The following is a 25,786-nucleotide window of genomic DNA, read 5'->3' on the forward strand; positions in this document are numbered from 1 at the left end:
TTTCTCCAGCAAAGCTGGGTTTATTCAGCATCAGCAGAGGGTTGTGATTTGGGGTCTGCAACTGTGGAGAGCCACATGCAAGCCCCCAAACAGCAAGAGAAGGAGAAGCCCTTCATGGAGAGGAAAAGGAATTTGGAAGGGCCATACTAAACAAAAAGTCCGTGGCTTTTCATTGGCTGAGTCCTTGACAGGAAAGAAACGTCTTTCTTCTTCCTATAGGACTGTACTGTTGTCACAGGTGAGAGCTCTCCCTTCTGGTCTCCCAACTCTATGAACTGAGGTTTCTGTTTATTAATTTTTTACATTTCTCCCCTTTTAATCAAGATCTTTTTTCTGAAAGCATCACTGATCAAGAGTTGGGTATTCTAGTTTCAATGGCATTTTGTCATTCAGTGTCAGGAAGGACCTTTCCTGGGTGTAGTGTCTCAAATTGAAGGGAAAGTACAAAGATTAGAAACCTATTAAGGTCACATTTAAATGACAAGAAGGGGTAGGAGGGAGCACTCTCAGGCCCTTTTTATCTAAAGTTCATATTTTATCAAGATCCTAGACATTGGAGATCATCTGAAGCATTATATAATCAAAATTTTGGCAACAAGATTCCAACAGGCCTGTTCTGGTTATCCTGGGAAAGCTGTCTCATCAGCTGTCATCTGCTTCAACTGTGGGAAATCTTTACTTTCAGGTCACCAGATGATGGGCAGGTCCAATTAGGGTTTGGCACTTTCTTTAGGTGTGTCACGTGAATCCAAGAGTCTATTCCTTGGAGTTTGGTGGCACAAGAGCTGGCTAGCAGTACCTGATAGAGGCCGTTCCATGAGGTTGAAGGAGAGTTCTTCTGAAGAAGTCTTTGCAAAATAGATAAAATCTCCAGGTTGCAAGGTGTGATGCTTAAGGTCTTTTTCTCCCGAGGGCACACTGTGAAAAGATTACTTTACCAAAACATGGTTATTTTTAATAGAAACAATTAGGGCCTTTGCAATATTGGAATAGTTCTCCTTTATTAGTTGTGGGTCAAAAGAAGCAGGAGCCAAGTTCATCGGGTGTCCTGTGACCATCACAAAGGGTGAGAGTTTATGAGTTCCAAAATAGGCAGATCTGAGATTTAGTGGGACCAATAGCAATGCTTTTGGTCAGGGTAGTTGGAGGGCCTCTACAGATTTTTCCCATTGAGTCTTCATGATGTTGTCAAACCAGAGGATTGAGGGTGGTGAGCCCAATGAAAGTGTTGTAAAAGTGACCAAACAGCACATATTTGTCGAAATACCTGGCAAATAAAATGTGTTCCTTGATCATTATGAAGTTTGAGAGGAGTTCCCCAGACAGGGAGAATCTTTTCCAGGAGGACTTTAGCTACAGAAGAGGCAGTAGTCTGTCTGCAAAGGAAGGCTTCAGTTTGGTGCGAAAATATACAGACCGTGACTGAAATATATTTATATCCATTAGATGGAGAAGTTGCATGAAATCCATTTGAACTGTCCATCTGGCAGTTTAAAATGTCTGGGAACGATATAAACAGGCTTCTCTGGGTTGTATTTTGGACAAGTGGGACAAGTGAGGTAGGCATTTTTTCGACCTTATTAATGTTTTCCCACCAATATTGGTTCATGAAGGCTCTCATTTTGTCAGGAGACCGATGGTTTAATGCACATACAGTGGTAAGGAGTGGGAATTTTAGAATCTCTGGTAGGACTGTGTTGTTATTTGGTTCAAACCAGAGCTTTCTCTCTCTTTTTTTTTAACATCTTTATTGGAGTATAATTGCTTTACAATGGTGTGTTAGTTTCTGCTTTATAACAAAGTGAATCAGTTATGCATATACATATGTTCCCGTATCTCGAGGTTTCTCTTTTTATAAAATCAACAATTGCTGAAAATCTTGTTTTTCTGAGCCCAGTTTTAGGGCCTCTCTAGCCAGTTTTTCTAAATTATCATTTGGGGAAATATCCCTTTGGACCATGACAGCGGTTTGGCTACTTTTGGTCCCTTTAAGGGCAGCATTGCTTGCAGAAATCTCAACAAGGTAAATTTCCCTCACTTTCCAGAGAGTCCAGTTTAGAATGCCCCGGGATCTTAATAATAGCTAAAGCAGCAGGTTAAAGTATTTCATTTAATAATTCCCAAATGTAGGGGCCATTCTTAAATTTTATTTCCATGGAAGTAAGGAAGCCACATTTTCCCCACAACTCTCTAAAATCATGAGCTACTCTGAAAGCATATCTACTATCAGTATGAATATTGGCAGTTTTGTCCTTGGCTAAAGGAAAAGCCTGTGTAAGAGCGTATAATTCAGCCTATTGGGCCAAAGTAGCCATAGGTAAAGATGCTGCCTGAATACCATCAAAAGGAGTTGTAATGGTATACCCAGCACAATATCTGCCATTGTCACCTTTAAATACAACCCATTGTTGAACCATGAGAAATTAGCGTTACCCAATGGAAACTCCTACAGATTGTGAGAGAGGACAGGTGGTTGGTCAGCGTTAAGCAGTTGCGAGGGACTTTGTCAGTGACAGAGGGGAGAAGAGTAGCCAGGTTAAGGTTATTACAACGTAAAAGAGTTTTGTAAGCAACAGTTAACAAAAGGACTTCATAAGAGGTGAGGTGACTGGCTGAGAAATGTTGAGTATGATGAGAGTTCAGGAGGCTTCTGCTGCATGAGGTACAAAAATGGTTAAAGGGGATCACACAATGATTTTCTCAGTAGTCTTAACCAAAAAGGCAGTAGCCATAATAGCTCTAAGGCAAGGGGGTATCCCTGTGCCACAGAATCCAGTTGCTGGCTATAATACCCTGCAAGTTTATCATGGCCACTGTGGTCTTGGTGAGTACCCCAAGGCATTCCCTTCCTCTTCGTATATAGAAAGGAAAAAGGGAATCTGATCATTGGGATGTCCAAAGTCAGCTGAGAGTTCATCAAACTCTTCTTTAAGGCCTTGAAGGCTGTGTCATCCAGTTTTTCCCATAAAATTGAATTGGGTTATTGTTGAGTAAAACATAGAGGTTTGGCCTTAAGAGAGAAATTTGGAATCCAATTTCAGTAATAACCAACTAGACCGAGAAAACCTTGCAGTTGGCGTTTAGTTTTAGGTCTGAGGGGACTTAGGACACTATGAAATCTTATCTGGATCTAGGTGTAGTCCTTGTTCTGATATCAGATGCTCTAAATATCAAACCTGGGTTTGGACAAGCTGCAATTTTTCTTTGGCAACCTTATGTCCCTTTAAGGCTAAAAGATTTAGCAAGTGGATGATGTCTTCCCGTGAGGAGGCTTGAGAAGGAGAGCAAAGAAGCAAATCATCCACCTGTTGCAACAAAGTAGAACCCCCAGGGAACTTTACATCATCCAGACTAGCCTTCAGGATTTGTAAGAAACAAGAAGGAGTCTCAGTATAACCCTGAGGCATAACTGTCCAGGTGATCTGTTTTTCTTCCTAAGTAAAGACAAAAAGGTATTGGCCAGCTTTGTCAACTGGAATTCTAAAGAATGCACTGCATAAATCTATTACAGTAAAAAATTTACTTCCTGTAAATTTTTTTAATAGCTTACCCAGCATCACACAGTAAGAGAGTAACAGACCCAGGGTTGAAATTCAGATCTGACTTCAAAGTGACAGCCTCTTAATCCTTCTCTTCTACCTAAACTCTCTTCCTTTTATGGTGTTAACCATTTAACATGTCTCCTCCCTTTAATAATGCAGCTACTACTGAGGACTTTCAGTGCCACAATCCAAAGAAGGGACTGATGGCGGAGATTTCTGGCTGGCAGATGGAGGAAAACTATTTCTGACTCCACCTCGTATACCAATGGAGGCAGTGCTTACGGTCAAAAACACACTTTGGATCTGCTACCTACTAGAAATATCCAGATTTGCGCAGATCGCAGTTTCACCCACTCACTGGTGGCATGTTTCAACTTTCTGTCCCCAGCACCCACTAATCATTTACAGCATGTTGACTGATATTTGAACCAGGGGTCAAGGTGAACATACCCAGTTACATAACAAAAATGTATAAAGGCTTTGTTTAATCAAGTGTGTGTGTGTGTGTGTGTGTGTGTGTGTGTGTGTTTTAGAAAATCTGTATAAACTGCTCTGCTGTGGTATCCCAGAGCAAGCAATGGTTTTCACATTTTAACAAAATGAAGTTACTCACTGCAGCACTGTTTTTCATCCTTTTGATCCCACTGCAGTGTTCCTGTGCTGTGAGTCCCACAGGCTGCGATGCTGCTGAGCCCGCGGCTGGGAAAGCTCTAGACCTGATCAACAAAGGATGGTGGGATGGCTACCTTTTCCAGTTGCTGTGGGTCGCTGATGTCCACTTGGACAAAGTGCTGTGGAGCTGCCCATGGCAGGGCTGAGTGGGGAGATGATGTACCAGGGGCAACTGAGACTCTAGCCCCTGAATCAGCCTGTAAGTACTTGTAAACACTTACGCAGAGCCCAGTCAAAGGCTCAGTACTATAAGAGAAAGATTAGAATAAACTGTGGGACTTGCTCTCAAGGAAATAATAATCAGCTCACATGCACACATATGTAAACTGCATAAGATGGGATATATTCAAGGGACCAAGTGAGTGGTATAGATGCTGGAGTGATCTCATAAAAGAACTATTACGATGGGATGGGAGAAGGCTTCCTTTGCATCCTGAAGGATGAGCAGGATTTGAATAGGACGGTGGCCTGTGTAATGGCCTTCCAGGAGAATGCCAGCCATACCACCTCTATGTGGGTAGGGAATCGGGAAGGAAGGTGTTAGGGAGAAGCGGAACAAAAGCAGAGGGTTTCCAGTAGTTCTCTGTGGGCTTTGGAGCAGCCATCACCTTGGAAGAGAGACGGTAGGCTTGAAGAAAGCAAGCCTACTGTTTTCACTTAGGTTATATGCTTATTCGGAGTGCATTTGAGGGCTTAATAGAGATTTTGGAGGGAGTCCTGCTTCTCCACCACCACCCCAGAAATACCCTTTGGTGGAACCACTGAAATCAGGGAGGCGAGACCATGGGGCACCAAAGAGGACAAGCAGAGATATTTATACTTGTTACAGTGTTAGAAACCAAGGCCCTAAAGTTTACAGAGAATGAGAGTGGAGGGATTTAGGATTCCACTAGCAATCTGATGACCAGTAGTCCCCTTCCAGGCTCTCTGCCACGCGTGTAGAACACAGGATGAAACAGCACAGTGCGACCTCTGAGTGGCAGGGGGGAAGGTGTGGGGGTGGGGGGCCGGATCTCCCTGTGCCTGAGAAGATAGGAGCCGGATCAGGGACACAGCTAGGAGCTACCTCACACATTTGGGAATGAGGACATGAGGAGCAGCCCCAGGCAATGGGAATTAGGGCAATGAGAGCAAAGAAAAGACAGGAGACGTTTCAAAGAAAGACCATTCAAGGCTTGAGGATAGGACATTCTTACTTTTTTTTTTTTTTTTTTTTTTTTATTGTGGTACGCGGGCCTCTCACTGCTGTGGCCCCTCCCGTTGCGGAGCACAGGCTCCGGACGCGCAGGCTCAGCGGCCATGGCTCACGGGCCCAGCCGCTCCGGGGCATGTGGGACTCCGGACTCTCAATCACTGCGCCACCAGAGAAGCCCAATGTTTTTATTTCTTAAATAGAATTCCTGCTCTTCTCCAAGTCATTGCAGATGTTCTATCTTTGTGTCATTTGATCTATTTATTTAATAAAATGCTTCCGAGATTTACTTCCGAATGCTCTTTTTAACTGGTCACAATGTTGCTTCTGCCCGTGAACTTTCAAAAGAAATCACTAAAAAGCAGTGTTGGTTTGGATGGAGGTATTGAAGGTACAAGCCTAGAATATAAGTGCTGACAGTCACATCACAGCCTCCAATCTGTATATGCAGTCGTGTCCCCTCATCCAGTTCTATTCCTGAACTTGGATTTCTTGTCTTTTTAAAAAAATATAGATTGACTTTTTTCCCTTTTGGCTGCACCGCATGGCTTGCAGGATCCTAGTTCCCTGACTAGGGAATCAAACCTGTGCTCCCTGAGTCTTAACCACTGGACTGCCAGGGAAGTCTCAGATTTCTTGTCTTGATTTCAACTTGCCCAAAGCTAAAGTCAGTCTCTTCTCTTACAAACCAGCTCCCTCTCTCAACTTCTTTTGTCTGGTCAGTGGCACCATTAATCATTTATTGCCTTAGTCTGTGTCTTAAAGAATGTCCTGGGCTTCTCTGGTGGCCCAGTGGTTGAGAGTCCGCCTGCCGATGCAGGGGACGAGGGTTCGTGCCCCGGTCCGGGAAGATCCCACATGCCGCGGAGCGGCTGGGCCCGTGAGCCATGGCTGCTGAGCCTGCGCGTCCAGAGCCTGTGGTCCGAGCAACGGAAGAGGCCACAACAGTGAGAGGCCCGCGTACCGCAAAAAAAAAAAAAAAAAAAAAAAAAAAAGAAAAGAAAAGTAATAAAAAGATTGGTTTTTTTTTTTTTAAAAAGCTCTGGGCTCCCACATGCTACCCATCCATTGCTTTCTTGGTACTCCCCAGGGATCCACAGCTGTCTATTATTTAGTCTTGGATGTGAAAGAATCTGACTGTTCAGTCCTATCCAGGAAACACTGGGATGACTGTGAGCCAGCTGTTTCTATACGTCCATCTGATATCGTAAGTAAACAGGGTACCATTCCTCTCCTCTTAGCGTTCTTGACTTCTGTCTATTGTGCTTGCCCAGGGTGGCTGCATACCTGGGCTAACACTGTAAAAGAGTAAGAACAGCTTCTGCCTCTTGGCTCATGAAGACTATGTTGACCTTGAGTAATAGTTTCTTCAGAGCTATACCCTGGAACCCAGTTCAAGAAAAGTCAGTGGGGCTTGTGGTCCCATGTGATAGCATGACCAGCTGTAAGACCTTGAGCAAATCACCTAACGTCTAAGAACCTATCAACCTGTAACCGTGTCCTATGAATACTGGTCCCACTAACAGAAATGGCCAAAGGGATTAGTTGCAGTCACCATGAGGCATAGGGTCTTGTTCTGCACGTTGCACGTGGGTACTCAGAGCCCAGGCTCCCTGCCACAGGAGGAGGACACACAGATGAAAGAGCACAGATATAAGATTTCAACTCCAGAAAATAAGATGTTTACATACCCAGGGGTTTTAGCATTTTTTTCCCTTGCAAATATTTGGGATATGGCCATGATCTGTTTCAACAGTTTCTCCGTGGTTCTCATGAGGGTTTTGGATGCTTATAGCATCCAGATCACAGAAATATGCTAAGAAAATACAGGTTTTTGAGAGAGGGTTTGGTGAAAGAAAGCACAGACAAATTTCAAAGGGTTAGTAGGAGTATGTTACCTCACTTTTTCGTTCCCTCCTGTCAACCTGAGGAAAGCAGTAGGCAATAATATAAACCCCTCTTTCTTGCAGGTGATCGGACAACGTAAGGTAATAGCTATAACACGTTTGGATGGGTCTCAGAATCTTAGCGTGAATGACTTTAACTGCACCACAAGTTCTGATATGATCACCTGTTAAATGCTAATTAATTCTAATTAATACAAAATTCAGTCTTACAGTGGTATCATCATATAAGACTATGAAGTACATATCAGAAATGGTTCCTGCCCTTGTGGACATATTATTTGCTATCCTGAGAAGAGAAGAGAGAGGGTTTTTCCTATTACTGGCACACCTTCTTTTAAATAAATTCAACATATAAAAATATAAATTTACAAGAGGCTGTACGGCGTCATTGTAGAGAACATAAGCTCTGGGGTCAGATTTGTTTGAGTTTAAATCCCAACCTTATCATTTACCAGTTGTGTGGTCTTGAGGACAAGTTACTTAACCTCTTCAAGCTTTCCTCCTTTGTAAAATGAGGATAACAATAACATTATCCCTTTGGTTCCTTCTCAGATTTAAATAAAATTGTCTGTGTAGTACACTTGCAAAGTACTTAGCACTCAAGTATTGCCATCAACATCTGAAAGTTATGTATATTCACAAAGCAGTTATACAAAGGATATATTATCTCCTTTAATCTCACAACAAGACTATGAAGTAAAGATTATGATCCTTTCTATTTTAGAGATAAAATAACTGAACCTCAAAGAGATTCAGTGACCTGGCCCGGGGAACACAGCCAAAGTGTGGCAAAGTCATGACCCTATACCACCGGTGTTGACTCTAAATTCCATGCTCTTTTAATTCACTTTTTCAAAAAGAATTATCACAGAACTTCTTTTAAAATAATTAATCTTAACATGTTTCAACATACAGAAATTCAACAGTCAAGCAACTCCCTCAGGAGGTTGCCTTAAAGAGAGATTGAGCTGTACCTTCTCTCTCTGTTAACGATGCCTCTCTCTCATTGGCAGAGACAGGTCGTTAAAATATTAGCACTTTATGAGTGATGGGGGTGGGGACATCGTGAATAAGGGTCACAACAGAGACTTGAGCATCGGGAAGGATCTGGGTTTAAGTAGCTTGGCTGCTGATTGGCTGATTTGATCTCGGACAAGTTACTTAGCCTCCCCAACCCTCAATTTGTCCATCTATAAATTGGAAGCTATTGTTATTCTTGCTGCCATGCTTATATGTGTTAAGTCCTAGTGTTGACATTGCTGTTTCCAACCCAGTAACCACAAAGCTGCCAACTGCTTTCTCTAGTCCCTTTGGCACTGGTCAATACTAAAGACAGCCCAGTACTCTCAAATTTCTTTGAGGATACTGAGCTCTACAGAAAACAAGCTGACAAAGCCCTGGAGAAATACAAAACGGGAGAATGGTGACTTTGCTTCTTTCAGAGCGGACAGTGAAGAGGGTTGCAAGAGTTGTGAATCACCACTAACGTTTAGCTAGAGTCTGAGGGCCCAGGCTCCAACCTGGCAGGTGCAAACTCAGCAGCACTGTCCCTCTCCGCTGGCCTCACTCGGCCAGCTGCCTTTTAAATTGAGACTCCTGTTGCAGCCTCAGCAGAGGGGCAGCAGATACCATAGAACTGCCCTCCTTCAGTTCTTTAGTCTTTGGAGTTGGGGTGTGTGTATCTGAATATCTAAGAGAGAAAAAGGAAAACCCAAACAAGGAAGAGGGAAAGACAGAAGAAAGAGCATAATAAGATGATGCGAGTCATTAAAATCATCGGGTCCTAACCTCCTTGTATTACAATGGAAGATTGAGGCTCAGAGAGCCTATCTCACCACACCCAGTGGTGTGGCTCGAGTGGGGCAGTTCTGCCTCCCAGTCCAGGGACCTAAGTTCTTCCCACCCAGAGGGGTCTTATAGAGCAGCTAGTTGATGTTTGTTGTACATTTTGAAAATGCGAAGTTAAATAGATTATGGTGCATCCAAGCAATGGAATGAATACAACGTAATTACTAAAAACAATGTTTTGGAGGTATATGCACTGGAAAGTGTTTCAAGATACATTGCTAACGGAAAAAAGAGGTTACAGAACAATACTTAGACTATGATCCGATTTATGTTAAATAATTAGATATATGTGTATATGTGCAACATATTTAGGAAAAGGCTTGAAGGAAAAACTCATCAAGTGGATGATAATGGTACCTCTGAGAAGGGGAGGCTGGAGTGCAGGAAGGGTGATTTTTCACACTGTGCTTGATTATGTCTGTGTTATTTGAACGTTTCAATGAAATAGTATTCACCTTATCACTTATATGATAAATATTTTAAAGGCAGAGACCATCAGAAAAATGGCGCATATTGGGGATTTTGAATCCTCATAGTGCTATATTGAATATTGGATCGTAGGTATCCACTGCCTTTTTTACTTTTTATGTCCCGAAACTGCTTGGATTCAACTTGTTCTAGAGAGGAGGGGAAAGAACCAATTACTACCTGGACTTCTCTGTGAGGAACTGCTCCAGTCACCACTTTCCCAGGCACTCTCATGTGAGTATAATCAGCCTCTGTGAAATACTAGATAACATTTAGGGACCACTTACTATGGGCCAGGCAACTTTCTGAGTGCTTTACATATGTGACCTTATTAACCCACCACCACCCTATGAAGTAGGTACTATTCTTATTCCCGATTTACAGATGGGGAAACTGAGGCACAGAGAAGTTAAGTGAATCATGAGAGTATCATGTATATTATAGAATTATATATGCTATATACCTCAACTTAACACCAGGTTCTTTACCTTTACATCTTTAGGCTTAAAGACTTAGCTAAAACTAACAACTTGCTTGTATTAAGAACTGACACCCAAGGGTGCTTTCACTCACTTCACCTCTTTTACTCCACCCAGTGACCCCATTTGACAAATGAGGAGGTAACTGAGGCTCAACAGAGGGTCTTGCCTGATGTTCACAACTGAGCTGAGGTTGGAATCCAGTCCTCCAGTTGCTCAACCAATGGGATTGCTCCCCTAGTCACTTATACTTTGATACTCAGGTACCTGCAGGAAGATCTCCTTAATAACACTCAGCATTTTTATGGTGACTTACAGTTTACAAAGCACACAGGTTATTACCTCGTTGGAGCCCTGTGACAACCCCTCTGAGGAGAAGCAAGTGTTTCCCTCCATTTCCCTGGAACAAGATGGCCTAGAAGTTTAAACACTGGCCTAAGGGCACTTAGCTAGAAAGTGTTAGGACACAGGATTTTAATGGTGGCCTTTTGATTTCAAGTCCAGGAATTTTCTGAGGTTTAATAACACATTCTCCAGGATGGAAAGAAAGGAAGCATTCATTCGTTCCTTCTCTCACTGTTCAACTTTTCAACCTCAGGCAGTTCTAGAATCCTGCTTAATAGCTACCAGGAAAGAAACCCCACCTCCTCCATTCCCATCCCCAACGAACCCCTATCTTGGTGTAGGTAATGCAAACCCAGTAGAGAAACATGGCAGCTGGAGAAGAGGAGCTCAGTGCTAAGTGTTTTCCAGCATTATCTCATTTAATTAAGCCTTCCCACAACCTGTGGATAGTTAGTATTGTACTCACTTTACAAAGACAAATCCAGAAATTTTATGTAACTTGCTTAAACTCACAACTAGTAAATGGCAAAGCCAAGATTAACATAGGTCTGTATGACTTCAAAACTGTACTCAGAACCTCAATGTGTAACAGTCTCTTCTAAAAAAAGAGTTTTCTTCTTGTCCTAGTCTAACCTTGACAGCTGGGTATTGGGGCCTCTGGGGCATGGGGGGCCAGCCAGTTGTAGCCTCAGTACCTAGGGTAGGGCCAGCAGACAGTCACTTTGACAGGGTCTGTGCAAACCCACTTTTTTTTTTTTGCAACCCTCCTGTTCAGTGGGTTGTCTTTTCTTTTTTAAAAAACATCTTTATTGGAGTATAACTGTTTTACAATAGTGTGTTAGTTTTTGCTTTACAACAAAGTGAATCAGTTATACATATACATATGTTCCCATATCTCTTCCCTCTTGCATCACCCTCCCTCCCACCCTCCCTATCCCACCCCTCTAGGTGGTCACAAAGCACAGAAGTGATCTCCCTGTGCTGTGCGGCAACTTCCCACTAGCTATCTAATTTACATTTGATAGTGTATATATGTCCCTGCCACTCTCTCACTTCGTCACAGCTTACCCTTCCCCCTCCCCATATCCTCAAGTCCATGCTCTAGTAAGTCTGTGTTTTATTCCCGTCCTACCACTAATCTCTTCATGACATTTTTTTTCCCTTAGAGTCCATATATATGTGTTAGCATACGGTATTTGTTTTTCTCCTTCTGACTTACTTCACTATGTAATGACAGACTCCAGGTCCATCCACCTCATTATAAATAACTCAGTTTCATTTCTTTTTATGGCTGAGTAATATTCCATTGTACATATGTGCCACATCTTCTTTATCCATTCATCTGTTGATGGACACTTAGGTTGCTTCCATGTCCTGGCTATTGTAAATAGAGCTGCAATGAACATTTTGGTACATGACTCTTTTTGAATTATGGTTTTCTCAGGGTATATGCCCAGTAGTGGGATTGCTGGGTCGTATAGTAGTTCTATTTGTAGTTTTTTAAGGAACCTCCATACTGTTCTCCATAGTGGCTGTATCAATTTACATTCCCACCAGCAGTGCAAGAGGGTTCCCTTTTCTCCACACCCTCTCCAGCATTTATTGTTTCTAGAGTTTTTGATGATGGCCATTCTGACCGGTGTGAGATGATATCTCATTGTAGTTTTGATTTGCATTTCTCTAATGATTAATGAGGTTGAGCATTCTTTCATGTGTTTGTTAGCAATCTGTATATCTTCTTTGGAGAAATGTCTATTTAGTTCTTCTGCCCATTTTTGGATTGGGTTGTTTGTTTTTTTGTTATTGAGCTGCATGAGTTGCTTATAAATTTTGGAGATTAATCCTTTGTCAGTTGCTTCATTTGCAAATATTTTCTCCCATTCTGAGGGTTGTCTTTTGGTCTTGTTTATGGTATCCTTTGCTGTGCAAAAGCTTTTAAGTTTCATTAGGTCCCATTTGTTTATTTGTGTTTTTATTTCCATTTCTCTAGGAGATGGGTCAAAAAGGATCTTGCTGTGATTTATGTCATAGAGTGTTCTGCCTATGTTTTCTTCTAAGAGTTTGATAGTGTCTGGCCTTACATTTAGGTCTTTAACCCATTTTGAGTTTATTTTTGTGTGTGGTGTTAGGGAGTGTTCTAATTTCATACTTTTACATGTAGCTGTCCAGTTCTCCCAGCACCACTTATTGAAGAGGCTGTCTTTTCTCCACTGTATATCCTTCCCTCCTTTATTAAAGATAAGGTGACCATATGTGTGTGGGTTTATCTCTGGCCTTTGTATCCTGTTCCATTGATCTATATTTCTGTTTTTGTGCCAGTACCATACTGTCTTGATTACTGTGGCCTTGTAGTAGAGTCTGAAGTCAGGGAGCCTAATTCCTCCAGCTCCATTTTTCGTTCTCAAGATTGCTTTGGCTATTCGGGGTCTTTTGTGTTTCCATACAAATTGTGAAATGTTTTGTTCTAGTTCTGTAAAAAATGCCAGTGGTAATTTGATAGGGATAGCATTGAATCGGTAGATTGCTTTGGGTAGTATAGTCATTTTCACAATGTTGATTCTTCCAATCCAAGAACATGGTATATTTCTCCACCTATTTGTATCATCTTTAATTTCTTTCATCAGTGTCTTATAGTTTTCTGCATACAAGTCTTTTGTCTCCTTAGGCAGCAAACCCACTTTTATACTGGTTCCCTTCTTCCCAACACTTTCCTCCAAGGGCCGGGTTTAGGTTGTGCAAATCCATCTTCTACACCACTCTTCACTTTCTCTAGACACAGGCAACTCAGGTCCTCATTCAGAAGGTTGGGCTAAAGGCAAGGTATCAATGATGCAGAGTTCCTCCTACAGCCCATGGGGAAGCCCAGCGCAGGCGACCACTCATGGAAGGGAACCAGTGCAACTTGGAGTGAAACCCTTCAGAACCTACACTTTCCCCAAAGTGTTGACTAGGAAAAATGGTTGAATAGCCGATGGAGATATTTGATAATATTACCCTAATTTTTGAAAGCCTGTTTTCCTTTCCCAAGTGTCTGGAAGTTCACGACAAGAGCTGGGCACCTTCATACCACCTGCTCACACACACTCAAATACACATACACAGACACTAACAGGTTTATCTCTTCTTTATAGATCTTTGGATTCTGCAGAGCAGATTTGTCCTATGATGTAGAAGACTCTGACTTGGAAACCCCAAAAGACATGGTCATAAACTGTGAAGTTTTCAATCATAAGGTGGGTTGCTTAAGTAGCCTTTGTCATGAGCAGTGCCAAACTAAGTGATATTTTCACACATATAGTGTATTTTGTTCTTATGGCTGTTGGTGTGTATTGTGTGTGTGTGTGTGTGAGAGACAGAGAGAGAGAATAGGGAGAGGGAGAGAGAGATGATGGATGAGAGATGGGGGGGAGGAGAAATACAGAGAGAATAGGCCCCTGGGAAAGTACAATTGCTGATATGATGCAAAAAGTATGAATTTTTCCCCAAGAATTGAGGGTAAAATTTGCCAGAAAAGTAAAATCATGATCAATTCAATCAACCTCTAATGAATTTGAAAGTGGCCCTTGTAGTCAGGATTCCAGTGCTGACATTTAATAATTCCTAGCTTTGGGCTTCCCTAGTGGCGCAGTGGTTGAGAATCTGCCTGCTGATGCAGGAGACACGGGTTCGTGCCCCGGTCCGGGAAGATCCCACATGCCGTGGAGCGGCTGGGTCCGTGAGCCATGGCCGCTGAGCCTGTGCGTCCGGAGCCTGTGCTCCGCAATGGGAGACGCCACAACAGTGAGAGGCCCGTGTACCGCACACACACAAAAAATAATAATAAAATAAAATCCTAGCTTTTATTATTAGGCATAGAACCTAAGAAGAATGAATTAGCCTAAAATTTACTATATGAAGGTATATGAAATAAGATTCAAAACAATATTTTACGTATGTCCCAGAAAATTTTGTTCTATACAAAGATATTCTTCACAGTTTTGTTTGTTTGTTTTTGCAGTACATGGGCCTCTCACTGTTGTAGCCTCTCCCGTTGTGGAGCACAGGCTCCAGACGCGCAGGCTCAGCGTCCATGGCTCACGGACCCAGCCGCTCCGCGGCATGTGGGATCTTCCCGGTCCGGGGCACGAACCCATGTCCCCTGCATCGGCAGGTGGACTCTCAACCACTGCGCCACCAGGGAAGCCCTCTTCACAGTATTTTTTACATCAGCAAAAAAAAAAAAGAACCCCCAAAACAAAACAAAAAAACCCTGAGTATAATCCAAATGTCCATGTACCAACCCTCACCCCAAAAATGGAGGGGGCAGGCTTGTCACCATGAACATGGCTCCACAAGTGCAAAGAGGTAAGTGCTCATCCTTTAGGAGTAGGAGATGTTTGTACCATAAAGTCTCAACTCTTGAGAATATAAATTACAAAGTACTAGTTTTCCAAAGGTTGATCTATAGATGAGTATCATTTTATAATATAATTTCACCAGATTATGTTGAAATGAGAAGAAGAATAATAAGGAAAGTTTTCATAATACAACATTTATTCCATCTAAAGGAGTATCCTTTACTCTGAGATTAACTTTCTGACTCGTGTTATCAAAGTATTATTCCTATTGTGAAATAATAATGGTGGTAGATGATAGTTTTGTTCATATTTTAAATGCCAAGTTGGCTAGATAAGAATTCGAGGAACCATTTTTTTGGGGTCTCCTATTTTTAAAATTAGTTGTGGAATCCAAAAGTCTGGAAGCCATTGATGTAAATTAAATTAAACATCTAACTTCTTTTGTGTTACATGATGATATTCACTCTTCTGTGTCCTTCACCAGGAACATACAAACATCAGTGGTGTGAAGCATCGTTTGGGCCACCCCCTTCACTCTGGTGAGCGTAAGCATTCTCCTGCTGGCAGGCCTCCATTTAAGCCCAGTGGATCTAGAGATCACCATAATCCCCACGAGTCACATAACTTTAGATGCCCACCTCCTCTAGAAGACAAAAATTACTCAGACAGTCCACCATTTTGAGCAGGAGTTCCTCTACCATTGCCCCCTCCAGGGTCAAGATGCCATCACCCTCATTTTGACATCAGTGGGACCCATGGGCCCCCTCATAATCATAGTTCTGGTGAGTGCTATCCCCACACATATCGTCCTCACAGACACCATCCCCATGCACATTGTCCCCATGGACACCATCCCCATGGCCATGATTTCTATGACCATAGACCCTGTGACCCACCACCCCATAGCCAAGGTCCCCAAGACCACCATCGCCAAGGCCATGGCCCACCACCTAGGCACTCAGAAGAAAAAGAGGTCTAGGTAAAGGACCTTCCATTGGAGACAAATGGAATATGTTCACTGACTCCCTCCACTAAAGAAAGGTGAAGTTCTCCCTCTTCCCGAAGCCAATTTTCCCAGCTTCTCATTGCCAAACCACAATAATCCCCTACAGTCAGAGATTCAGGCCTTCCCCCAATCAGCCTCTGAATCATGTCCAGGAGAATTCAAGAATGAGTTTCTACAAATTTCAAAGTTTTTTTGCATATACAGTTCTAAAATAAAATCTGATTTCTGAACTTCCCTGGTGGCACAGTGGTTAAGAATCCGCCTGCCAATGCAGGGGACACGGGTTCGATACCTGGTTTGGGAAGATTCCACATGCCATGGAGCAACTAAGCCCGTGTACCGCAGCTACTGAGCCTGCAGGCCACAACTACTGAAGCCCACATGCCTACAGGCCGTGCTCCACAACACGAGAAGCCACCACAATGAGAAGCCCCCACTTGCCTCAACTAGAGAAAGCCCGTGTTTAGCAACGAAGACCCGACGCAGCCAAAAATAAATTTTAAAAAAAGTAATAATAAAAAAATAAGTAAAATCTGATTTCCTTGATGGGAAAAATGAATCATGTCCTATATTAGAAACATAAATAAAATGTGACCAGTAATAAATGCAAAATGACAAGTTATTTTAACCTTATTTTCATACTCAGCATAGGGCAAAATGTGAGTGGGGCTAGAAATGGCATGAGAAGAGGGAGACAAATGGAAAGGAGAGGAAAGATCTCAGCACTACAGATTAGAAGTTAAGTCCATCACTGGCTATTATATCACTTGAGGCAAATCTCTGATCCTCAGAATTTCTTTCTTCCTGAACTTAACTCCTTTAATTCTAGCATCTTTCCTCTATTAGTACTTATGCTGAGGCTGGGCCTACCAAGAAGGAATGTATTCTCACCTAAAGGATTATTCTTATAAAAGGGACCCAAATTCTCTTCCACTTGTTATTTCCAGCCCATTTGTTTTTTGGAACAAATTAATTTCTATTTCAGGTTGATGTCCTAACTGAGTTAATGGGAAATTTAACCTCAGTCCTTCTTGGAGTTCCTGCTACTTCCCACACGAAGTGGTGCCAGAGTTTTACTCTCATAGTGTCAAGGTGTTTGGGTGGTGGGCATGAGAAGGAGGTCTGATTCTTCATCACTAATCCACCAGGTCCCCTGGCTGAGGGATGCTTACTACCCTGTTCACATCTCTCTTTAGGTCTCGTTTATCTGCTTCTTCTGTACCAAACTGGGATATAGGAGTCTCCATAAGATGCTAACGGACGTGACTGCCAAGAGACACCATATGGCTGATCTCTCCCTGAGCTCTTGCTGCCTCCAAGCTACAGCCCCAGAAAGCAGGACAGAGGTGTCCTCTGCTTCACAAGTCCTCAGTTCTTCTCTTATCTTCTCCCCAGGCTAGGGACTCTCTAGTCTCAGATGACTTCTCTTTATTTGTTTTTGCTGCCAGAAGACTCCTTTCTCACACTTGAATCCTCTTTCTTTTTCCTTCTTCCCAAATCAAGTCTCAAGCATAGACACAGGCTACTAAGACTTTAGATTCTCTCTACCTGACTTAGTGAAGCAGTTTCAGGTGTGTGGTGTTGGCAGAAGGTAGATTCTAACCGCGGGGCTGTGGGGTGGGGGTGGGGGGGGGCGGGGAGGGAAAAAAAGCTAAGGGTGAAAGCAACTAAGTTCTTAGACTGGGAAGAAGGAGAAACGCGCAAAGATGGAGAAGCTGAAGCTGGGAGAGTGAGGGGATGGCTGAAGGTGCACAGTCCACGAGTTGGAAAAGAATACACGCCGATCACGGTGGTGTTTCAAGTGAAGACTCAAAAACAGTGTTTTCAAACCTAAGTTTGTGTGCCTGACACATTGTGAAGCCAAAAAAAAATGTCAGAGTTTGGATCAGAGAAAGGTTTATTAGTTGAGGAGGCGCCTGCGTGGAAGTTGGGACTTTTCTCAAGTTTATCTTCCTGGCTGGCCAGGGGTACAAGGTTCTGAAAGGCAAAAAAGTAAAGGGGAGGGGATCTTTGTGATTTTCTCTTCCTAATAAGACCTCAGTTGCAGACATCCTGGCGCCATCTTGTGACACGATGTGTTCTTGGTGATTGTGATTGATCTATGTGTTCCTGCAAAGCCAATGAGTCAATGGTGGTCTTGTGATCCCTTAACTTCTTTCTAGGAGAGAGCAACAGCGATGGTTGAGGCATTGTATTATTTCTTAGAGCCTTTGTGATGGTTCAGGAGTTTCAATTCTTAACTGACCCTCCCAGGGTCATCAATTTTAAGACAGCTTGGAGCCAGCTGGTTAAAGCCACAGGACAGTTTGGGGTCATAAATCAAGGCATTAGTTTAAACTAACAGTCATAGATAAGATTATGTTGGACTTGATTTTTCTACCTCTGCATTTCCTCACTCCCTAGTTAGTAACTGTTTGAATCTGCTCTTTGGAACTCGGGAAAGGTCTAGGAGACTAAAACCTTTTTACAAACAAGAGGCAGGCAGAGGACATGCGGTGGGGGTATGGTCCTGGGAAGGCCCCAAAGGGTCCTGTTCCATTACAAGTGGACTTGGCAGTGTATACAGGTGTATAACTGATAGGAAAGAGTGTGACTTTGAAGGACGCTGATCTGAGTTCTAATCCCAGTCCCACAATTTACTAATTATAACAAACATTAAAGAAGCATTCATATACTTTTTAGCTATCACATGACCACAACAAAAATCTAGAAAAGGAGCAATCAATGGTATATTGTCTAAACCTCTAGAACAATGTAAGATCCCTAAAGTAAGTAGGAATCCTTTCTTACCCCATTATTCACCTGTAGCAACTATTTGCATATTATGAATGCATTTAATTGAAATGAATTGACAGCATTCAATCCTATGTTTTCCAGGAAATAGTTTTAATAACTCAAGCAATATTTGTGAAAGGACTTAGTAAAAATTATAAAACAGTGCTCAAATGCCTCTGTGGGTTATTAAACTATGTGTTTTTTTGGTCTTCCTGGATTTCACCTTTTTCCACTCCTGGTGTCCATGTCTTCAATTAAGGAGCAGAGCTAGATTGGAATCAAGGTTGGATTACTGTCAAGTGAAATGTTCCTGCCACTCCACTACAAGACCACCACTCAGCCCACATTGACCCCTCTTTTCCAAGGGCTCTCAGGGAGACTGAATTGCCAAGCTAGAGACCCTATCAACAACAAAGAAGTCAAATAACCTTTTTTGTGGGGGAGGGGATAAGACTTGAGGGCAAACATCTGCTAGGGGCTAGCCCTTGTCTTAGACCACCTCTCCCCAATAGTCCATCTTTCTCAGACAGGTGGCTGAGGCTTGGTAGTGAAAGACACCAAGCCAGAAGCAAGGCCTGGAGATGCAGGGCTTCACCCAACCCATCTCTTCTTATGCTTCTCCTCTCTCTCCTCCACCCTGGGGAGCATTTTCCTTTCTAGAACTAATGCAAGTGAGTGGAGAGAGGCTGGCTCGACCACAGACCAGAAAGGATGTCCATATTTTATTTTTAGTTGCACCAATGAACTGGTGTGGGACCCCCAGCACTCACTATGTCACCGTGCGTGGGATCCCCAGGCACGCAATATAATTGCTGGCAGCTCGCTTCACTGCAGCTAGAGAAGTTAACATGCAGAGCAATTTTATTGAAAGGTGTCTGCACATTCTATCTACAGTTACATTGTTGCCACAGGCAGTGACCTTCATAAGTGGCTTGGGAAAGTCACAAGGGAATAACAGGGGTGGTTGGTGTTTTTTTCTCTTCCTTTATTAGAGTCTGCTCCGCTTTGCTGGACAAAGTTGTGCAATTACCAGGAAATGTGCTCTATGCTCCCACATGCTCCCCAAATGCAAACAAGCAGGTCAACAACCCCAGTGTTCTAATATTTCAGCCTGAAATCTGCTTGGATTACCCAGCAGGGCCATTTGTCCTTTTGGAATAAGCAAATAGTGCATGGCAGCAGGAATTAGCCAGGCCCGCAGAGGCAGTGAGAGGAGAGCCCCGAGGAGACAGAGGCTGAAGATAGTTAAAATCAGCATCTTAATTGGCTCCCGATTCTTGGTGAAACTCCCAGAGGGAAACTTAAATCATGAAATTAATCACCATCCTTTTTCTTTGCTCCAGGCTGCTACCAAGTTTAACCCAGGAGTCCTCGCAAGAAATCGACTGCAACCACCAGGATGTATTTAAAGCTGTGGACGCTGCTCTGAAGAAATATAACAGTGGAAACACAAGTGGCAACCAATTTGTATTGTACCGCATAACTGAGGTCATCAGGACGGTGAGTGAGCTGTGTTTAACCCTGAGGTCATTGGGGATTTGCGCTGTCACTTTGAGCCCAGGCCTCACCCGCGTGCACACACGCACCCCAATCACCAAAGAACTGATAATCAAAGGGAAGCTTACAGCTCTTAGAAAAGACCAACACCATTCTCTGGCCTGGGGGTGAAGGGAAAGGTATGACTCGTCCTGGGTGATCAGAGCAGCATATCCTAGGATGGAGAAATTTTAAAGGGACTGTGCAGAGTGGGAGAATCCAGGAACTCCGTCAAGCTGCAGCAGGAGGATTTACTGGGTGACCAGTCCTAGACAGAAATATGAAGACCTCCAGACCTCAGGTGGGAAGCGGGTTCTTAAAGGGGTACGTCTAACAAGTATGATATGATCTCACTTATGTGTGGAGTCTAAAAGTTCAAACTCACAGACACAGAAAGTAGAATGGCGATTGCCAGGGACTGGGAGGTGGGAAAAATGGGGAGACGCTGGTCAAAGGGTACAAACTTTCAGTTATACAATGAATAGGTCCTAGGGATCTAATGTAGAGTGTGGTGATTATAGCTAATAATACTTTATTGTACACTTGAAATTTGTTGAAAGCCTAGATCTTAAGTATTCTCACCACAAAAATATAAGTATGTGAGGTGATGGGTGTGTTAATTAGCTTGTTTGTGATAATCATTGCACAATATACATGTGTATCAATTCATCAGATTGTACACCTTAAATATATACAATTTTTATTTGTCAATTATACCTCAGTTAAGCTAGGGGAAAGGGAAGGTTTGTCTAAGAGGAGTCAGAAATGAGCTTAACTTGGTTCAACTGCGTTGGACAAATTACCTACCATGAAGTCCATATGGCTGAATGCATCAAGGTAACAGCCACGTTCTACTTGGTTTTTAGCACTTTTTAAAAATCACTGATTGATGCACTCAGGATGGAGACAAACCCTGACAGGGTGTGTGACTTCAAGAATTACAAATCTTTCAATAGTTTGTTTAAGTGAATTTCACTATAAAACATTGTGTTTCTGTGATAGGTAAGCAATGGATTACTTTGGTGGAAAAAAACCCCAGGTATTTGATATGATAAGGAAAAAGCCCAGTAGATATGTTTTTGTTTGTTTGTTTTCTGAAAGTCCGGCCTTTCTGTTTCACAAACTTGTGCAGTCCTGTGAGTCCTAGTGTTCTCTAGTATGGTTGTAGTCTTTATTGGCAGACATCAATGGCAAATGTGGTTTTTTATTCTAAAATATCTCTGCCTTGCTGTGTGGGGACTGCCTGTACCATGACCACTTAGGTTTTATTAAAATCTGAGACCTGGAAGGAACCTTGGAGTCTATCTTGTCTGATTCCATCATCTCCCAAATGCAAACACTGTGGACAGAGCACTGCCTGGCGAGTCAGGAGACCTGCCATCCAGAGCTGGCTCAGCCTTTCCAAGGTGGGGAGGCTGCCTAAGGCATACGCCATCTACCTGGGGCCTCCTTTCTCTCACCTGCAGACTGAGGAGATGGACAACATCCCCTCTGAGGTCCCTTGCTGTTCTGACACACCAGGACTTTGCATCTGAAGGCTCATCTAAATCAGCACCTTCATACTTCAAAAGTTTAATTTATTATGTCGTGTCATGCTATATTAAATAGAAAACAAAACAATGCCAATAAAAATACTAAAATTACCCATAATTATTCCCACCATCCAGATAACTGTTACTTTTTTTTTTTTAATGAAAAAAAGGCTTCTGGTTTGTTTTCTAACCGTAAAAATAATATGTTTGTTCAAAAAAAAATAGACAATTCAGGAATGTTTGTTGAAAGAAGAAAGTGAAAGAGAACTGTATTCCCACCACTGAAAGACACACATTTTAACAGCTTTGCTGCATAATTTTCCAGACTTAAAAAAATTTTTTTAATATATATTTACATATAAACTGGTTTCTACAAAAATGGGCTAAAACTATGGATCTACTTTGTAATTTAAATATATATATTTGTAAATAGTATATTATGAACATTCCTCCAAGTAAATATTTATAAACTTTCAATATTTTTAATAAATGTTTTTGCCTTAATTGAATCAAATCAAGATCAAGTATAACTGCACCAGATCCCACTCAAATGATTTGCTGTTGGGTCAGTTAGATGAACCGTACGTATCTTTGGTTGCTGTTTTTCAGGATGATCCTGACACGTTTTATTCCTTCAAGTACCAAATCAAGGAGGGCGACTGTCCTGTTCAAAGTGACAAAACCTGGCAGGATTGTCACTACAATGACTCTGCACAAGCTGTGAGTGTGTTGACAGTTTCTGAGCCTCCAGTTTTCTCTGCCAAGTTTACCAAGGGCTGTCTTAATCTAACGCCTACGCTGCCCTGGCACAGCACAGTTTCTTGTTGGGCCGTAATTGAGGGAGATTGTGATGGTACCTGCCAGGAGGCAAGCCACTCTCCTCCCAGTCCAGGGAGCCACCTCTTCAATGTCAAAACCCTGGCTCCCTGTATGCAGTTTGAACACTGAAATTGAAAGGTAAATCAAGAGGACAGTTTTGCAGGCTGGTTCTCAGGCACTGTGTGCATCTTGATGAAATAGAAATATCTCCGGGGCTTAAAGCAAAGATTCATACTCTAAAACCTCGCCATTTAAGCTGCCTTTCCTCCAATATTTCACGAATATCAGTGGCTTGTATAAAATAATGATTAGGCTGTAAAACATTCATTCTTGTGTCTCAAAACTCTGCTAGAAAAAAAAAAAATCTTGACAAGGTTTTAAAAAAGAAAGCCAGGGCTTCCCTGGTGGCGCAGTGGTTGAGAATCTGCCTGCCAATGCAGGGGACACGGGTTCGAGCCCTGGTCTGGGAAGATCCCACATGCCGCGGAGCAACCAGGCCCGTGAGCCACAACTACTGAGCCTACGCATCTGGAGCCTGTGCTCCGCACAAAGAGAGGCCGTGACAGTGAGAGGCCCGTGCACCGTGATGAAGAGTGGCCCCTGCTCGCCGCAGCTAGAGAAAGCCCTCGCACGGAAACGAAGGCCCGACACACACACCCCAAAATTAATTAGTTAATTAATTAATTTTTAAAAAGAAAAAGGAAATTCATATTTAGCAATAGTACTAGGTGGATTTCATCTGAAAGATTAAGATAAATCTTTTTTTAAATCCTTTTTCTTTTTTTCTTATTCTTAGGCTACAGGGGAATGCACAGCGACGGTGGCGAAGAGGGGGAATATGAAGTTCTCCGTGGCTACCCAGACCTGCCAGATTACTCCAGGTAGCTGCTGTGCCTGGTGGTGCTGCCCTGGGGAAAAATGAACCTCTTCTGTGTGGCACCAAAGACCCATCTTTCCCAGAGGGCAGCAGTGGCGATACCACTTGCAGCCTTGCGGGGGCGCTGGACGGGTGGTGCAGCAGAGTCCTGAGGTGGGGCCGGGCTCACGGCCCTAGGCGCTATCCTGATTCTCTTTCTCAAGAGCAGCATTGTATTAGGTGTGTGCAAAAGACACAACTGGCTTCAATTGTAGGCAGTGTCCTAGAGTGAGAGAAGCACAGGCTTTGAGGTCAGATCTGGCCTGGAATCTTTCAGAGCTCTCACCTTCTTGGCTTTCCTTTTCCTTACCCATAAAAGGAGATCACAGTAATTCCCACTTTGCACAATTGTTTAGAATGAAACTAGATGATACACCTGAAGATGTAATCATAATAATGTATGAATGGTAATCAAGGTAAAGGTAATAATGGCTAACATTTATTGAGCCCTTATTACCAGCCACAGTTCTCCAGCCACAGTTCTAATCACTTCATGTGTATTAACATATCTATTCCTCAGAACAACTCTATGAGGCAGATGTTAATATCCACAGTTCACGGATGAAGAAACAGGCCCACAGCAGTCAAATATCTTGCCCAAGACCCCACAGCTAGCAGTTAGCAGAACTGGTGGAATAGACCCTCCATAAACGATATTCCTTTAGAATCTAAGTATGGAGAAACTTATCAACAGATGACCACTGTTAGCTCCTTCCCTCTTGTGGCAGAGGTGCCACATACAGAAGGATGGGCACGTCTAGTGAAGTCAGTCACAAAAGCCATCCTGGAACTGGCCTTCTGCAAGATAGTGCTTTTGTACGTGAGCTCCAGAGCAGCATCTTCAGCCATGCTATTGGACGCCACTGTAGTAGTGATCCTTCTATTCCAGCCTTAATTCTCTATACGGTACCCACAAAAACTCTATCCCTTGAGTTTCCATTCCTGCAAGAAGTTGCATTCAAAGAAAAGTCCAAAACAGAAATCACAAGTCATTAAAATCTTTTGATAGGGGTAGCTTTTTATTATTTGGTTTAAGAACTCTATCTCGTAAGCACATTTTAACATTATCCAGAGCAGAGCACATTATGTACCGTGAGAGAAAAAGCTCTTTGCCACACCTTCAGAAATTAGTGCTAGGTCCACAATCTCTTATCTGAAAGCTTTTCGGTCAGATATGTTTCAGAATTCAAAATTTGAAACATTTTAATTAAAAAATCTCTCTGGAAATGTTGAGGCAGGGTGGAAAATCCTTGTCATCCAGAAAAACTGAGTTTGCATCTTTCCCTGCTCATCTCACCCTCATAGGCTGCTCCATCGTTTCCTCTACGCCAGTGGGAGCTGCCCTTGAGGTCAGGCAAACCAGCCTCTGGGCTTTTCTCCATCTCTCCCTTTCACCTCCTGTGTTCATCTTTTTTTGTTTTGTTTTCCCATCAGTAATTCTCTCATCTTTCCCATGTCATCCCCTCTAGTTTGTTGATGTTGTTGTTTTTTTTAACAGAAACCATCTTAGAAACAATTTTATTCAAAGGGTCTGTATCTTTTTCTCGGAAAAAATGTAAATATTATTTCAACAGTATTTATTTATTTATTTCCCTCTAGTTTTTTTTTAACTTTGCCCATTACCCCGATTCAACCTAACTTCTACAAGGAAAGGAGGGGGGAAAGCTATGAATATTCACACAGTATGTCATTTCCTGACACAAACTTACGGAGAGAATGCCAAGAAACAGTTGCAAGGGGGGTTGCGTTGAACCGCTGACTGGGGGATCTTACATCCACGGGCTGTGAGAGCCCCGGGCCCAAGGGGCCCAGGACTCCTTCATTTCTTCCCCTTTCTGCCCCATGTACTGCTACTGACCAGAGAGTCAGGGCTGTGTGTCATGAGCAGTGGTGATTTAACACAGACTCTCCTTTTTAAAATATTTTACATCATTTTATTGAAACCCAGTCGATGGCTCCCCATTCTTACAGGGGACCATTCTTAATTCACCTCAGAGGGTCTAGGAATGCCCAGAAGTGGAGAAGGTTGTGAGTATGTGCATCTTCCAGGAGAGGGCACCATAGCTTACGTTAGCGTCATCAAAGGAGCCTATGACCCAGGAAAATAGTTAGGAATCCCTGCCTACAGAGCACAGCCCAGACTCCACAGCAGAGGCCTCTCTTCAGACCGCTCACACTTCACACCACCCCTCCCTGCCTCCTGCTATAAGCTCTGGTTAAGATGTGCGTACAACACGGTCCGGTCCCTGCCTCATCCTTCTTCCTCAGGAGCCGCCCCTCCCTTCTCCTCAGGCCTCGCACCTTGTTTTGAGAGGTTGCCCTTGACTGCTCTTCACCCTTCTTAGCTCAGCCTGTTCTCCTCAGGAAAGGCTTCCCTGGGCTCACTCTGGGCTCCTGCCTTTCCAGGCTCTT

General features: G+C 42.9%; 2 protein-coding genes across 3 annotated transcripts in view; both read left to right on the forward strand.

Moving 5' to 3' along the window:
• Positions 1-4,141: 4,141 nt before the first annotated feature.
• Positions 4,142-15,472, forward strand: HRG (histidine rich glycoprotein). The gene is given in 9 exon segments (XM_059063920.2): positions 4,142-4,330; positions 6,497-6,613; positions 7,377-7,479; positions 8,619-8,722; positions 8,724-8,761; positions 8,763-8,784; positions 9,783-9,863; positions 13,585-13,686; positions 15,275-15,472. Coding segments are annotated over 9 exon segments (954 nt in total).
• A 4,194-nt stretch (positions 15,473-19,666) lies between these two features.
• The window catches only part of KNG1 (kininogen 1), a 28,237-nt gene continuing 22,117 nt past the window's right edge, over positions 19,667-25,786 (forward strand). For both annotated transcript variants that reach the window (XM_059063726.2, XM_059063725.2), the window contains exons 1-3: positions 19,667-20,071; positions 22,249-22,359; positions 23,255-23,339. In XM_059063726.2, the coding sequence (XP_058919709.1) occupies positions 19,880-20,071; positions 22,249-22,359; positions 23,255-23,339 (388 nt within the window). In that variant the 5' untranslated portion in view covers positions 19,667-19,879. The remainder of the gene's footprint in view (positions 20,072-22,248; positions 22,360-23,254; positions 23,340-25,786) is intronic.

This window comes from Kogia breviceps, chromosome 5, assembly GCF_026419965.1.
Source record: "Kogia breviceps isolate mKogBre1 chromosome 5, mKogBre1 haplotype 1, whole genome shotgun sequence".
NCBI classification, from domain to species: Eukaryota; Metazoa; Chordata; class Mammalia; order Artiodactyla; family Physeteridae; genus Kogia; species Kogia breviceps.